The sequence below is a fragment of the Esox lucius genome, chromosome 10 (assembly GCF_011004845.1).
Source record: "Esox lucius isolate fEsoLuc1 chromosome 10, fEsoLuc1.pri, whole genome shotgun sequence".
Lineage (NCBI taxonomy): Eukaryota > Metazoa > Chordata > Actinopteri > Esociformes > Esocidae > Esox > Esox lucius.
In genome coordinates, this window is record NC_047578.1 from 18,203,155 (window position 1) to 18,220,607 (window position 17,453).

Consider the following 17,453-nt stretch of genomic DNA (forward strand, 5'->3'; position numbering starts at 1 on the left):
CAGACATACACACCTCTGCACAACCCAGACATACACACATCTTCATAACACAGACATTCACATCTCTTCACAACCCAGACATACACACCTCTTCATAACACAGACATACACGCCTCTTCACAACTCAGACATACACACACACAGACATACACATCTCTCCAGTTTTGGATACACACCTCTTCATAACACAGACATACACACCTCTTCATAACACAAACATACACACCTCTTCACAACACAGACATACACACCTCTTCATAACACAGACATACACACCTCATCATAACACAGACATACACACCTCTTCATAACACAGACATACACACCTCTTCACATGGAACAATCATTAAATAACTTCTAGAACAGTTCACAGCCTTATTACGGAGCTCATGGGAAATAATTATACCAGATTGTCATGTGGACCTTCATCTACCAGGCTCATTTAAGCCACTTTAAAGAAAATGTTTGGGGAGACACCATATATGACCATTATTTGAACAATGTCTGGTTCATTGTGAAATGAAAGTAATATATTAGTGGCCCTGATGATGTAAATGGATTTATTCTGCTGGGTTTGAATGGTTGTTTTCATGGTGAGTCATTGACATTAGTAGTATAATAATTATTGGTCAAAGAGCTATGAGCTCACCTGAAATGGCTCATTTCAACCATTGTTGTTTCTAATGTGTTTGTAAGCGCCACAAACTCTTAGGCAACAACTGCTTGATATGTTGTCAGGCAGCACAATAGGAGGGTGTGGCAAACACAAGGATGTACCAGGTGGTTTAAAACAGTTTGTACATTTCTATAATATCTATGCTTCACAACGAAACCTGCAGTTTTTTTAATCCCCTCATACATTTTGCCTCACAAATATGTAAAAGGAATGTATTAAAAGCATTCCTTTGATCACATTACTTTTCATTTACTATACATTTTAATATTTATATTTTTGCATCATGATTGAGGTAAAAAACTATCCAACATTTATTTTTGATAAAGTTGCAAAGCTTAGAAAAAAGTAGCATTTGCCAGGTGAAGTCGAGTTTATTAACCTTTTAGAAGAAAATATTATGATAATCAGAAAACCAAAGTTTAATATTTTTCCTGAATTTAATTTTCTTTACACTGTACAGAACTGCCAAAACCTTGTATCAACAGAGATACATCATCAGAGTGAGGCACAAATTATTTTTTCCTATATTATTTGACACATTCACTAAGATTGCTAAGGCCCCTACATCTTCCAGCTGTCTACTGGACCCCATTCCAACAACAGTACTGAAGGATCTGCTTCCTGTGTTTGGCTGTTTTGAAACACAAGAAGTGTCTCCCTATCCCTCAGATTTCTATCAGTCCCTTCACTTGATTCTCATCATTCCTTCACAGTTTTAAAGTCTCCACATTATCCCCCTTTCTGAAAGACAAACAACACAAAACATAACAGTCTGGTTTAAGACACTGTAACATTACTGACACTGCGCTTGTAAAAATGGTATGTTACTTTTAATGGCTTCAGACCAAGGCTCCATGTCTGTCCTCATGCATCATCAATTATCATCACATTGTTTTAGAGTGATTGGAAACCCAAACTGATCCGATTTCTCGACAGGATTGGATCCAATCATTTGGAACTATCATTCTGTTTTATCTGTTGATGGTCTGTACCAATCGATAATATGTTTGGCTTAAATGTCAGCTCTGAGTTGTCTCGTATTACGTTTGACGAGGTGGGAGAACACATCGGATTGGATTTGAGAACATTTCTCCATGTAGAATCTTTCCAGATCCTTCAGAGTTCTTGGTTCCTGTTGGTAGACTCTCCTCTTCAGCTCAACTAACATGTCTTCAAATGGCTGTTGCAAAAGCTTGATCCTAAGCTCAGTGAACCATTTTTTTGTGTGGATTTGGAGGTATGCTTTCGATTGTTATCCTGCTCGAAGATCCAACAATTACCAATCTTTAACTTCCTCACAGAGACAAACCAGTTTTGGATGAATATCTGATACACATGGTAACATGGATACTTGATATGCATGTTACCATGTATCCTAACAAGGTTCCCAGGACCTTTGGAAGTAAAACAGACCCACAACAGCACAGATCCACCACCATACTTCACAGTTCGGATAACATTATTTTCTGCATAACCATGGCTTCTTTTTCTTCAAACTCACCTCTGGTGTTTGTTGGCAAACATTTTTTACTCTTCAATAAACCTATGATAAAAATTACAGACTTCTACATGCTTTGTAAGTAGGACAACCTGCAAAATCTGCAGTGTATCAAATACTTCTCCCCACTGTATGGGTTCTACATATGGATTTACACAATGCTAATTGATATAATAGGCCAAAGTCTATTGACTGCTATCTTGCTGACAAATGGGATTCAAATGATGTTGGCGGAAAATTTAGCTAATCTCTCATCAACAGAAGCTCTCAATAGGTCTTTTGTTCTAACCCCAGCAGGATCAACTCTAGTTAGTTCCAAGCCTTTAAAACCTGCCTGACTGCAACCAAGCTCTTGACTGAGGGATCCCTGGACCTGGGGGGAAAAAAACGGTGTGCAGGCCCTGGTCAAAAACAATATATATTGTTACAATTTCTCCAGTTCTCCTTCATGTTTACTTTGTTGAACTATAAGAGAAATTGACATCATTTAGAAGCAGATGTAGATGTAGAATAAATGATGATTCATTACCTCATGATTTTCTTAAGGATCAGAAAACAGATCGGATTTTCTAGAACCAAAGCTATGAGAGGGATGCCTTAGGGAGAGACAGCAGTGAAGGGAAGAGGAAGAAATGAAGAGGTGGAAAGCATGTTGAGAGAAAGGAGGAGGCGGATAATTACAACAAAAGGAAAACTGATGGGTCATTACATTGCAATGCTTGAGAAACAGATGATTTCAATTATGACCAGATGATTGGATGAACTTCCATGTTGTTTAATGGTCCTGGTCTTATTCCTTGCTGTTTAGGGTTTGGGGCTTTGTGACAACTGCTAATGTAAAAGGGCTTTACAAAGTAAAGTGAACTAATTTATAGGCCTATGACATTGCATTGTTTTTGGGTGAATCACCGATTTAAAATACTCAATGGGAAATCTTTAAGGTGAGGAAATGTAATGGTAGATTCCCATTCCTTTGTCTATCAATGCATTTCATTCCCATTTTAAGCCAGACGGGGTCAATGCTGCTCCTTGCTGACGTTTTCCATGAGAATATGTCAATGTGTGTCTACTATTGTTTAAGTTTGACAATGATCCCACCCCAACCCCCACTGTCTATGAACAGCAGTTGGTCACAACGTTGCTGGAGGACAAAGGACTAAAGGAAATGCTGCAACGATGTGACAACAGTCCACTCTCAGGTTCAAGGAGTCACTAAGGTTCCACCATGAATGGAGTTGCCCAGCAACGAGGCATCTTGGAATCCTCTACAATGTAATTTATTTAAACTTTATTTTATTAGGTAGGTCAGTGGAGAACCAATTCTAATTTTCAGTGACAATCTAGCCAAAGCCATTCAATTGCAAGATGACAACACAACACAATGACACAGAAATATGTTTCTGTAATAATTTGTTCCAGTCATTGGTGAAATGAATCCTGACCAATGGATTTGTAGGCTTTCAGAGTGATCAGATATCTTCTGGACTGTTATAGGAATGGCATATCTAAATATGTGAGTCATGGGCATTAACCTAAAAGAGACTTATGAATAAGTTGGTTCTAGGGAGCCTTGTGTTGTGTATGTAGCGGTGCTGGTGACAAAGAGATGGCAGTGTAATAAGTCATATCAAGTGGAAAGCAAGTTGTCTCATATAATTCCTTTGACTGTTTCAGTACTTCTGAATCCCTTACAGTTACGGAGCAATTTCAGTGTAATAAGGGCTGGAACATTGACCAGTGAAGATTATCAAAGATTCAACGTGCAATAGCTGAGAAAAAAGGCCTTCTCAAATCTCAAGAAGACAAGGCAGATGAGGTGGTAACCTCAAGTAGACAAGGCAGATGAGGTGGTAACCTCAAGTAGACAAGGCAGAGGAGGAGGTTACCTCAAGTAGACAAGGCAGAGGAGGAGGTTACCTCAAGTAGACAAGGCAGATGAGGAGGTTACCTCAAGTAGACAAGGCAGAGGAGGAGGTTACCTCAAGTAGACAAGGCAGATGAGGCGGTTACCTCAAGTGTACAAGGCGGATGAGGGGGTTACCTCAAGTAGACAAGGCAGATGAGGCGGTTACCTCAAGTGTACAAGGCGGATGAGGGTGTTACCTCAAGTAGACAAGGCAGATGAGGTGATTACCTCAAGTAGACAAGGCAGATGAGGTGATTACCTCAAGTAGACAAGGCGGATGAGGCGGTTACCTCAAGTGTACAAGGTGGATGAGGTGGCTACCTCAAGTAGACAAGGTGGTTGAGGCAGTAACCTCAAGTAGACAAGGCAGATGAGTGTGTTGGCCGAAGTTCTATTGCACCCTCTAGTGACTAGTTATTTTTAAATACAGGATCATCAGGATATAAGGCATGTCCATGCTTGGCAATTACACGTATCCAGTTTTATCTGGTTGAATTCATCCTTGTGCCATCTGCCATCTTGTGGACACTAATAGTACGACACATTGTTCTGGGGGAGTAACTTGCTATGCAGTGGTGTAAAATGTTTATGTATGTTTTTCAATTAACCGTCCGGGTTTCTATCTTCTTCTAAATGTTTATTTTCTCTAAAATAAACAACATCTAAATAAACAACTACTAATACAGATGTTACAGATGTGTTCTAAACAGATTATAATCTGTTTCTTAACTTCTCCTAAAGGTTGTACAACAAGTATGTACAATAAGTATTTTTCCTTCAAAATATGTTTATAAAGAAGCTACAGAACAAATGACTATAGCAAATGTAAGTGGAATTAATGTTTATTTTTAATTGTTTCATATGTAGTAATATTAACAAGAAGACAAGAAGAAAGTATAGAGACATCCAAAAGACAAATAACCCAACCTCACCCACCTCCCCTTTGATGAGAAGTATTTTTCAAAAATCTCAAAATTAACATATTTGTAGAAATACTACTGTCAATGATGTTGTTGTGACATAATCAGTTTTTTTTCAGGGTCTCTAAAATCCAAAATATTCTGAAAGTAATGTGGGTTTGGAGAGGTGTCAGGGAATGTGCTATGAAGATCTAAATTGTACGAGACAGTGTCTGAAGTTGTTTGAGTAGGTGTGAATGTATTCTAGGATTTTTGTCTGGAAAAATGTTAATTCTTCCCATTTTCCTTACTCTTTAAGGGACAATTACTTTTTTTTATTTCTTTGCATTAAATTGGTGATTAACCATATTTTGCAATCTTCTTAAAATTCTGTTATTTCAGTATTATGATGGGTACACTGAGTGAAAATTGGTGCATAATAACCAAAAAGTGGCACCATCAACTTGTAAATGTGGCTTTAAGCATTTTCCCCCTTTTCAATTTCTGGGATTTTCTAGGCAGAATTCCTTTCTTAGCATTTCTGGCACAAATCCCATCCAAGTCCAGAGACCTATACAAGCATTTCTCGCACATCACATCCAAATCTTCCAAAAGTATTTAAATGTTTATTAACAAGGTTAATAAAGGCCCTTATAAATTGGTTCAATATGACATGCATACTATTAAAATATATGTATCATAATTATGTGGCTTTTGTGAAATCAATCCCATTCAAGTTATGGTTTCAATAAAAGCATTCTACATACATGATGTTCAGTCAGTGGGTGAACTGGGTGAAGTATCGCTTTAACATCAAATCAATATTGGTAGATCTCATGATTCCTTAACAGCAGGTGTGAACTAAAAGGGAAATGCTTACTTACAGGCCTATTTTAGATGTTTAGATTGAAGTAAAGCAAAGTGTTTAACGTCAGTGTGCAATATCTGTGGAAGTGGCATAAGTAGCCTAGCTTGGGAAAACATCTGCAGGAATGGTGAGATTGTGTGTGTGTGTGTGTGAACTATACTGAATATTCATTGCAGTGCTTCCCAGCCAGCCAGAAGTGTCTTCCCAGGCTGACAAGTTTGTGTCAATTATTCTGACTTTCAGTTGTAGGTCCTGTTAAACAATTAGTGAAGAAATTCACCAGGGTTAACAAAAAAGAATTGGAACAAATTATTATCATACTCAACAATGCAAAGTGGGAAGATAATGATATCATCAAGGTATAATTTACTTAATCACTAAGAAGGACTTATTGGACTTGTTTTGTGTCACTGATGTGAACTGATGTCAGTGTTCGTGGTGGATCGAAAGAGAATTTCAACCTACGTTCTGGCAACTTAATGAACAAATCAGCTTAGTGAGTCTGTCAGGATATTTACTCCTTTTGGAGGTCAGTGTTTGGGATGTCCCTCTGGTGGTCACCTTGATACATTACATTCCTAAGTTTATTTTCTATACATTTTCTTTTTATTTATTATAATAAAATATGTTTTATTTTTTAATTTTTTTTATTTTACATAAAAAGCCACATTTAATGATTGTTATTCGTACATTTCTCTGACACAATCCAACTGCATAGCCAGTATTTCAATATATATATTTGTTTACTATTGCATCAACTGAACCAATATCTGATTAAGGATACATTTTGGCCCACTCTAAATTAACTAATGTTAAATTTGCATGTGTTGGAATATACATGGAATTAACCCTTTACATGAAAATTGCCTTTAATGGTGTATCATATAAACACACGTGGGACTATATATACGAAAATACATCACTACAAATATACACAAATTTATGTAAATAAAATCGAACTGACAGGCCATTATGTGACTCCATCTCTGTTTCATCAATAATGATAGATTAGAAAGCAGGCATAGCTTTTCAACACCACAGGCTTGATATGATGAAATACTGAATGTAAGGACTTTAGGTTATGAGAGCAGAGCAGCTGAGCGGTCAACAACCCATTATATTGCACAGATGGCGTGGCTTGCTGCCTCTCCTCTCTAAGCCCCGATGCTTGAGGTGGTTCATGTCAGCCATTTTGTTACAGTTTAAACGTGGAGCAAGCCTGTTAGCTGTCTTGGACTCCATATTTAAAAACATGGGAGGGGGCAGCATACATGTGAGGTCATTCTAAAACATTGATGCAGATTGAAAATGTGGGTTCATGAAACTTCAACCCATATAAATACATAGAAAGTAGGATACATTTTACATTATTGACCTTAAACCTCAAGTTCTTGACCGAAACACATTGTGAGGGAAATAACGGGTGGTGGGGGTGACAAGGGCAGTAGCTCTTAAATAAAGGTGCCAATAACAACGAAGAGTGGGGGCATGTATGGTTATAGAGGATATTGACGTTCACATTGACCCATCCAAATCTACTGCGCGCGCATTCCCAGCCAATCACATCCGTCGTGAGAGGCGGATTATGTGGATGGGCACAATCTAATTGATTGGCCTTTCGAATATCCGATCAAGATGAAAGAAGAGAGGACGGGCCTATCAAGAGCTCCATGGGGCGGGATTTAATAGAGGGGGCTGGGTGAGAAGTATCATGGAGGATCAGTTGTAGAACTGTGGTCATCCGAGAAAGCCGAGCTGCGGGTCTAAGCTGTGGAGTTTCTGAACATTTGATTGCCATTTTTTTTACGTTCAGCTGGTATTTTATAATTATATAATAATGGAAATGAAGAAAAGGATCAGTTTAGAATTGAGAAATAGAACACCGGCGGAGGTAAGTAATATTGTCCTTATTTATTAATTTACAAAAAATAAGTGATAACCAGCGAGCCGATAACCTAGAACAGAGCAGGACACGGGCAGTAACAAGAGAGGATGCGAGTCAGGTTATGTTTATAAGTTTGTTTGTTATTTAGAATTTAGATTATTCGTCCGAGTACAATATAATATGATATTGGATGCTGTACATAAACTACCTGCAGGTATCCACAAAGCTATTTAGATCGTTTTTTTAGTCTAATAGCATCTTAGATCTGCAATACCACCCTCCTCCTCCGTGTCTTGCGATCCCTTGGACGCTCAAGGTGTCAAAGAAGAGCATATTCGGCTCCAGTTATGCTATTGTATTGCGAGGATAATTTCGTTATGAAAACTTAATAACATTGCAAAAATGGCCAGTTTACGTCGTTAGCTCATGTACAGCAGGCTAATCAGAATTCCAGACCGACGTGGTAAGGGCAAATAACTTTTTTTGATTGCTAAGGACTTAGAGACTCGATCAATTGGTTGCTCTTCGAAGTTGGACGATGTTATTCAATAAGAATTACGACGCAGCTATAATTTAAGTTGAATGTTAAAAACGCAAGCTTTTCATGCGTAACGACGCTTTTGAGAAAGCTAATACCAGGTTAACCAGATGGCACAACGAACTGGTTGGTGAGCGGACATTTTACTCAACGAATCGTTTTAGTTTAGACCTGTTTATTTCTACCATAGCATATTAAAACGATCTGTGATTTAAACCTCTCTACGCAATGCTTGAAGTTTTATTACCGAAATAATGTATAGGCTACGCAACTTAAAACCAAACCAGCACGCACGCCAGCTGTCCGTTCTTGGGGCGAGACGCGCAGGCACTGGCTACGGTGGCGTCAGTGTAGCTGATTTTGTGTACAGTGCAGGCTGTTGAGTCCTGTTTTTAACAGGCGGGAGTGGAAGTCATTTTGTTGCATCTATAAAAAGCATACGGGGACAGTTTAACTCGACGTAGACACATTTATGATTAACTTATGCGTTATAACACAGTGAATCAAACAAGAAAGTCTTCATTACGTTCACATTTCCTATAGCCTACGACACGGCCATTTAAATAGCCTACTGTAGTCTGCTACTATCGGAAAGCAAGTTGTCTTTCGCCTCCATGCTATGATGTAGTGATTATGTAACCGGGTTTTTCCTCGATATAATTGTAGGCGACGATTTATTTGCAAAAGTTATATACATTAAACTGCTGTTTATTTAGCTTCCTTGTGGTTTATGAGTTGAAGGAATCTGGCAGATGGCGTTGGGGGCTCAGACCGCCTCCCCTATTTAGTAGATTACTGTAAACCACCACCCCCCAACCCTCAGAGACCGCGCTTGTCTGAGGGTTGACAAGGCAGGTTCGCATTCATACATGCCACTCTCGCCTTCGGCAATTCTGTTCTTCTCAATTTTATAATTACACTACATAATTAACATAGTTGTTTAGTCAGCAATGAGGTCCCATGATGCAGGTGCTTTTGTATTTGACGTTTCCCACTCGACGACGATATCGACATGATGCACTGTTACTAAACACTCGGGTGATAGTGAAGATAAAACGAGGCTATGAAAATACCATTTTTTTCACATCTCGTAGGTGGGATTTACAGTACCCTTTGTTGAAAAGAAATAAAATAGTTATAACACTGACATATTTTGGACACATTCCACCACATGACTTGGCACTGTAGTTTAGCTATATTTGTGTAACAAAACACAAACCATCTTGATAGTGGCAATACAATAGTAGACAAGTGCAGCATGATGCTTTTAAATACAAAGGTCAAACATATTTCAACAATTCCTCTATAAAAAAAACGATTGTATGTACTACATACAAGTGCAAGTCAACTGGAGTCCATCTGTCAATGTTGTTTTCCAATATTTAATTTAGTACTATGACTTAGTAAGTCATTCAACATTTCGCCTCTGCACTGCCAAGTGTTTCAAACGGACTGACTACCACAACTCAAACTCCATAATCTGCTTGGGTGTGGGAGACATAAATGAGGTTGATTACACATAATCTCAAGGCCATGTAGCAGCAACAGCTGTGAGAAAGATTGGTGCCATAAGAGGGTGCTGAAGGAAGCATGAGAATCATACATCAGAATGTATTTCTGTAGTCATAGACCTGGTGTACCATGTTTAAAACATAATCAAAAAGGTTCAATGTTTGGTATTGTTGTTTTTGAATATTTTACGTATTGTCTAAATTATAGTATTACTATGGTAGCTGTATATTCTTCATGTGCATTTGTCTATTGAAGTCAGTAAGATGTGTGTTTCTTTGGTTTCTGCTACAAGAGGTCTGGGATTTAAAGGGATAGTTCGACCTAGATTCATATTTGGATGAAATTCTGCTTACCCTGAGCATTTCTTGAAGGCCTATGGGATAATTTTTAAGAATAAGCCATTATTCACCTGTATCTGAGTCTCAAATGAGCATTATTAGCATTGACCAAATTTGTGAATTGAAACTGTGCACCCCAAGACACAAAAGCGGCATTGCACATGGAAATGCACTCATGGGCGTTAAAGAGCAACTCAAGGTAAGCAGAACTTCACCCAAATATGAATCTAGGTCAAACTATCCCTTTAACTTCAATCTACATCTTAAAGCACACAGCAGAAGGCTTTTTTAGGATGTCACAGCATATTCAGAGGAGCAGAAAAATCTCCCATAGTATGAATTAGATATAAGTGCTGATCTACCATCGAAGTTTAGGTTATGTCGATAACCCAAGGTGTCTGATGCAGGAAATTAGGTTTAACCCTTGTTGGTTTTACATTCAAACCCTATTCACTATAAATCACTATAAACCTACCACACAAAAAATATGTGCCACACTGAAGGAAGCATTGGACCAAAGGGCCTCAATCAGGAAGGATGTAAGAATCATCACACACTTGGCTAAAGATGTAGCCCTGAGCAGTATGGTCTTGAATCAGGGTTTCCTGAGATCTTTTAAAAATGTGACATTGTATAAATTTAAACATACCCCTGGTAAACATTTCACGAATGTGTTTTTATAAATTGTTATTAATGAACATTTATTTATTGAGACTTGCTATACTAGAACAATGACATTGTTATCGCTTAGCATATTTACTAATTTTTACTTCTTTTGTAGCATTCTTTCTGTAGTTTGCGAGTCTAGCTGTTTTACAGACAGACATCTCCTCTTTGAAAGATAGCAGAAACATTATTGTAAAACTTTTACTCACATGTCTCAGGTCAGTTTTGTGTTCCAAATCAAAAAGTAATTATGTTATAAAAATAGAAAATGAATAAATCCATGCACATTTTTTACAATTTCTCCCAACATACTAGGTGTTTCATTTGGTTTAATTTATCTTGATGTCCTGTAGGTGGCAGAACTGGTAGTGGATAACTGCCGCACCAGTGATGGAGAGGTTGAGGGTCTGACAGATGACTTCAAGGAGCTGGAATTCCTCAGCATGGTCAACGTTGGGCTCACTTCCCTGGCTAAGTTACCCTCGCTGCCAAAACTGCGCAAGGTGAGTAGGGAAATAATTATATTCATATTGTACCTCATAGTTTACTCATGCTATAAGAAAAGAAAATAATGTAAATATGCTGGGTAGCATTAAAAAAAATACTGGTCTTATTACATTTATTGGCGTCGTTTTCCGGATGATTTGTTGAGAAATTGCTGTATTTTTTCTTTTCTCACAGTTGGAACTGAGTGACAACAACATCTCAGGCCATTTGGAGATGCTCTCAGAGAAGTGCCCCAACCTGACATATCTGAACCTGAGTGGCAATAAGATTAAGGAACTGAGCAACGTGGAGGCCCTGGTTAGTAGTCATCCCACTGCCCACTGGTTCCGTATTATCTGGTCTGTTCCTGTTAGCATCAAATATTATAGCATTAACACATCCTCCCATTCAAAAGGAGACGTGCGTCTCTGCTTGCCCTCTTGTCCGATATTTTTGCATGGTGAGAATTTTCAGCCAGGTTGGTGTGATCTAATATCTGCTCCTAAACCACAGCAAAATTTGAAGAACTTAAAGAGCCTGGACCTGTTTAACTGTGAGATCACCACACTGGAGGAGTACCGCGAGAGCATCTTCGAGCTCCTCCCTCAGGTCACTTACCTGGATGGCTTCGACCAGGAGGACAACGAGGCCCCTGACTCAGAGGCAGACGACGATGGTGAGCATAGCTACTGTATCATAACAACATGGTCATATTTGAGACTTTGCTCTGAACTTCCTTGAATAAAATGCCACTCCATTCATAGACGATGATGATGACGAGGGGGAGGACGGAGCCGGACCCAAAGGAGACTATGAGGATGAAGATGAGGATGAGGATGAGGAGGGTTCGGAAGGAGGAGAGGTGGGGCTGTCTTACCTGATGAAAGAAAGGATCCAGGTGGGAATTTTTAATGTTTTCTTGAAACATCTTCATCTTTTCATTTTTCAAAGAGTCAACACTTAATTCATGTTCATTTCTCCCTGCCCCTCAGGACGAAGAGGATGACGATGACTATGCAGAGGAAGAGGAAGAAGGTGAGGATCAGAATTATTAGGTTGCACTGTCCAATGCTATAATTTAAAATACTTGGGTTTGATAAATAGTGTCACTAGTGTTAATGCTATAGTGTCACTAGTGTTAATGCTATAGTGTCACTTGTGTTAATGCTATAGTGTCACTAGTAATCAAATTTAAGTACTTGAATTCTAGCCTTGATATGGAAGGTATTTTAGTGTGGCAGATGTAATCAGTGATATATTAACATCTTCATTAACATTGACCCCAGTCTGACTACTACTTGATATGTGCCAATTACTCAGAGGAGCATTGGCTCTTGGACTCAGGAGGGTTTGACTTCTATTGATCTGCTCCCCAGCTCACTGTGACTTGTATTGATTTGACCCTTTGATCAATGTGTGACTTCCATTGGGTGCAGTCGTTAGCATTGACCTCGGGAGCTAAGCTAGGTTCACCCTCTACATTTTAAGGTTAGATTACATCCAAGCAATACAGGTAGATCATTCCTTTTGAATTCACCCATTTTCCATTATCTAAAGATGGTCCTGTTTAGTTTTGTTACCTTGTGAACACAGCAAAAGTCCCCAGTGTGTAGGTGAACTGTTGAAGTTGAAAGCTGCGCCAACTGGGAGATGTCAGCAAGGAGCACACTCGTCTATAAATCAATCCTCTTCATACTTTGCTACTAGCTCATACATACGCGGTGTGTCTGACGTCCAGGGGAGCCTTTGAAAGTAGACTTTAATGGAAGATAAATGCATTAACATGAAACCCAAATGGATGCCTTAGCATGGAAATTCAGTCCACACAGTGTCCTTTGTTACGTGACTGAAGATGTATATTGGCGGCGCTGTGTTTTTTCTCCTTTTCGGGTCTTTATGAGATGGGTAGGTGGGCGGAACACGCAGTGGCTCTTTTATGGACTCATTGCCGGTGGATTCGATTTCATGGGAAGGGTGGCAAATTCTGAATGAAAAGAAATGCCAATTGGATTTGATTGCCATTGTTAGATTTCATATCGAATCAAAATATTGTTGATCACCTTTTAAAGGTTTCATGCTGTGACAGTTTGATTGGCTTGTGTCCTGTCCAGAGCAAAAGGCAGGAGTTCAAGGGGAGAAGAGGAAGAGGGATGCTGAGGACGAAGGAGAGGACGACGAAGATGACGATGACGACGATGACAACTAGGCTTGTCTCTCCCCTGCGAACCTTTGGATCCACATCCAAGTGTAATCTTGCAGATTGTTTCTCCGTGTATACTATAGATATCACTGTAGAGGCTAGGAGTTTCTTTTTATATGTATATGAGATACTATACAAAAAGGAGATTTTATTGACTATTCATTTGTTAATCATTCCAAGTTAAATTCCCACGTTGAATCTCTTAAATGTGCAGGGGGTCTGAAATAAATGGAAAGAAGGGGGTGGGTGGTGCTGGATTTGTCTCATATTGCTTGCCAGTGATCAGATGCAACTAGAGGTGTGTTGTGTGCTCGTTTAAGAAGGACTGTCTTAACAATATCCAGCCGACCGCACAAGCAAAGGGCTGTCATAACAATGGCCGGCCAATCACGCAGCAGAAGTGGCCCACGACGTCCATCTTTGTCGTCCGTGTTCATCAGACCTCCAGGGACGTCCCAGGATCCGTGACAGGCTGAGAGTCCAGTCCCGCCAAGTCTTATCTACCTCTCTGGGCCACACTGAGGAGAGGACGCCCCCTACTGGACAGCACTCTACACTTCCTCACCCTCATTACTCAGGTGGCCAGGGAGACCGGGCCAGAAAAGAGGCACCAGGAACCTCTATCGTCATCACTGTCTGTCACAAGCATTTTGTACCAGATAGTTTCCACCCACTCCACGAAAGTCTCCCTTAGGATAGCTTAGAAGATGCTGTGGTAGGTCCCTCATGGTATATGACTTTTAGAAATGTTATGGGTGGGGTAAGAATTGTGGAAGGTGTGGGTATCTAGCAGTTTCAGTACCAGTGTTAGCCCTGGGGAGTTGCCCTCCCAACTGATGTGCAAACTGACCCTAAAACATTTGTGATGGCCATTCTAGAGCTGTGGCTTTCCAGGAACTGGGCTGGTAATCTCTATTCTTAATCAAACCAAGTGGTTTGCCCTTAACCTTGTTCTTTCATAACAGATGCAAACATATATATTTCTTTCAGGTTCACTACCTGTTTACAGTTTGTTCTACTATAGCCTGACTATTAATGCTGTTGTTGCAGAAGTGACAGAATGACACTGCCGTAATGTTTTCAATGTAAAATGTTTTCAATTTAACGTTAAGGTCAGACTGCTTTGTGTAGGATTGAATGACATCCTGATGTACCTTTTTACCTTTGTCTTATTGTTGATGCAGGTTAGTTTATAAGTGTACTGGTATTTTACAGAGCAGGAACGTTAACCTATTATTTGTAAGGCAAAAATGTAAATAGTTTCAGTTCCTGCTGTTTGGTGTTTCATGTGTTTGTTTTTAATTACTTTTTTGTCATTTTCTTTTAACATAAAGGTCAAAGGGCAACACTTTGACCCAACACACTATGTCCGTGTTCGAGAAGATCCAAAAATTGCAATGTTTCATGAGTAAGTTGTGAGTGACTGATATACAAATAATAATGAGTCATTATTTATGATCCAGTCAAGTTATTTGTAGACCAGTGTGTCAGCAGTGACCTGCCGTAGTTTTCATCTTCTTGAACATGTCCAATATCGATTATTTTCAATCCTTGGCAGTTTTGACAAGTTTTGTGTTTGGTGTTTTGTGTGCTGTAAACATCTTAAAGAAGGATTTTGAATTAAAAAATGTAAACAGAAAAGAGAAAATGTTTTGAAATAAATTGATAGTTTTGCTGAAAATGCTTACCTAAATTTGCCATTCACTATCCTGACAACAGTAATTAACAAAATATGTAGCGTGCGGCTATCATTTTTTCAATGTCGTACAACCAACAGGGAAAGGAGAGTGACTTCAGGTCCTCAACAATGTGACCGAAGGTCCTCAACAATGCATCCAAGCACTTCGTTTTTTAAAAGCTATCCAGTGAGATGGCGGAATAGGAGTGTAATGCGACCCATAAGGCCCTGGGCCATTCTGGCATTTGAGATACGGCTCCTCCCGCACAGTCTGTTGGGCTTTGTGTCAGATATCACGGCTGCCATCTGCTGGGCGTTACCGACATTCATAATTCATGAGGGTAGGTGGAGCCCACCGGACATGGAGAGGTGGAGTCATGGGAGTTATGTCAGCGAGGCAAGGCGGGGCCACTATGGAACATGCCATTAACAATTTATTATACTAGTCTTAAGTTGCTTAGTGCTGTGCAGATGGGTGGGAGGGATCACTGAAAGATGCCATAGGGACGGAATCCAATATGGATGTTTCTGAAAATCCATCAACTGACAAGCATCCTGATGTCCTGTTTTTTGCTTAGTGGTACTAGTTACTGGTATTACTATGAACCCTTTGTATGTCTATTAGTGCTGCTTGTATGATTTCCCAGTCTTTCTGCAATGGGATTGCTATCATATTGCATTTACCGAAACAATTCATTTTGATCGATAAAGCCCATTTCTAATAAGTGAATTACCTAACCCATCCATAAAAAAGAAGAGACAACAACAACAACAGGAATCACAGAAAACTTAAACATTGGTTCTAAGTACTCAGCATTAAAGCAACAATGTTAATCATTGATAATTAATTCACTTATTTACGTATAAACATTTATTAGTTGTTAATCCCCCTCATCTTTAGACTTTGCCTTATGAACACCGTGGCCTTTGAAGTGAAGTTTCGATCTTTTCCTTCCACCTTGCATTGAAATTCCTGTGTGTTGTTCTGCACAGCACTCAGTCAGCTTCTGAAAAGCAAACAGTATTTTGGCAGTCGTTACCACGGTGTCATAACACTTACAAGCGCATTAACAGCTCTTTTAACTAATCCGATCAACATTTTATAGGAACGGTCTGCTCTGTATCTATTAATCATTTCAATTTAAGCATACCCTCGAATAAAACTGACCTTTCTCTATTTTTTACTTTCACTTTCAATAAGGTAGCGATGGTGCAGAGCCGAGGCGTCGCTAGGATCACAATACATTCGGGGCTTAGCCCACACTCCTGCCCCGCCCGGGACTTAAAGAACAGGTTTCTGAATGTACATGCGGAAAATGTCGATGTACACGCTGGCGGCCTACACGTCTACATTGTCATAATGCGCGATCGGAATTGTAGATGAATAGATCAGGGGCTACCTTTTTTGTCAACTTGAGATCCGGGGCTATTCATAAAAGAGTCGAGGTTATAGCCCCGGACGCCCAGGCCTAACGACGGCACTGGTGCAGAGTAACCGAGTTGAAGTCAATTGATATAGTTCTACAGTTCTTCTTTTCAGAACCATATTGATTAAGTTGATTAAGTGCATTTCTCTTCAGCACTACAACAGTCTGAGATGACAGCACTGTTATGCCGTGTAAACATTACAGTACTGTTATATGATATTGAGTGTTGAAACCTGGAAAAACCGTGATTAACAAGGCTACAGTCAACGTCATCCCTGAAACGAAAGCAGTGCCTCCTTTGGCCAGTCAGCGTCATTTTTTGAATTTTTGTGATAGGTAAATCTACTTAGGTTTTGTAAAAGCTTGGCTAGTAACATCAAAAATACTGACTAATGCCCCTGAGCATATGTGCCAAAGGTAACTAACATTTAGGTAATATAGAAAACACTCCAAGCCATTAATGAGTGACAACATTTTCTTTGTCTAACTTTTATATTGGCCCATCCATGGGAATTAAACCCAGAACAGTAATGTAAATACGTGCCTGTTATAGAACCGTCACGGAGTTGATATGAAAACTATTTAATTCAGTAATTTGTGTCCATATGCATACGTGTAAGCACAGACAGAGACACACTGTTTAAGTTTCTTACCCAATTTCATCATTAGGGACAAAAACAAAAGTCAATCCGCAATAAAGTGCGTAGAGCTTTGTCTTTACTGTTCCACTAGATGGCAATGTGGTCCATACTGCATCTGATGGCTACCCCCTGATACCAAAGGAGCTGGAGCTGGTAATAAGTATAACCTTGATGTTTTGGGTCAACTAAACTCAAACAGCATCTTGTTTCATGGAAATAGTGCCTTTTGCATGCC

The 17,453-nt window shown here is 39.4% G+C and overlaps 1 protein-coding gene across 2 annotated transcripts; it reads left to right on the forward strand.

Moving 5' to 3' along the window:
- The first annotated feature begins 7,551 nt into the window (after nt 1-7,551).
- anp32e (acidic (leucine-rich) nuclear phosphoprotein 32 family, member E) lies at nt 7,552-15,155 on the forward strand. Of its 2 annotated transcripts, none has more exons than XM_010873702.5 (7): nt 7,552-7,738; nt 11,140-11,289; nt 11,468-11,590; nt 11,786-11,948; nt 12,037-12,170; nt 12,265-12,307; nt 13,384-15,155. In XM_010873702.5, the coding sequence occupies exons 1-7, from the start codon at nt 7,685-7,687 to the stop codon at nt 13,476-13,478; spliced, it is 762 nt and encodes a 253-aa protein (XP_010872004.1). In that variant the 5' UTR covers nt 7,552-7,684; the 3' UTR covers nt 13,479-15,155. The 2 variants fall into 2 exon arrangements, with proteins under 2 accessions (XP_010872004.1, XP_019905533.1); XM_020049974.3 differs by lacking the exon at nt 7,552-7,738 and adding an exon at nt 8,047-8,195.
- Nucleotides 15,156-17,453: the final 2,298 nt, after the last annotated feature.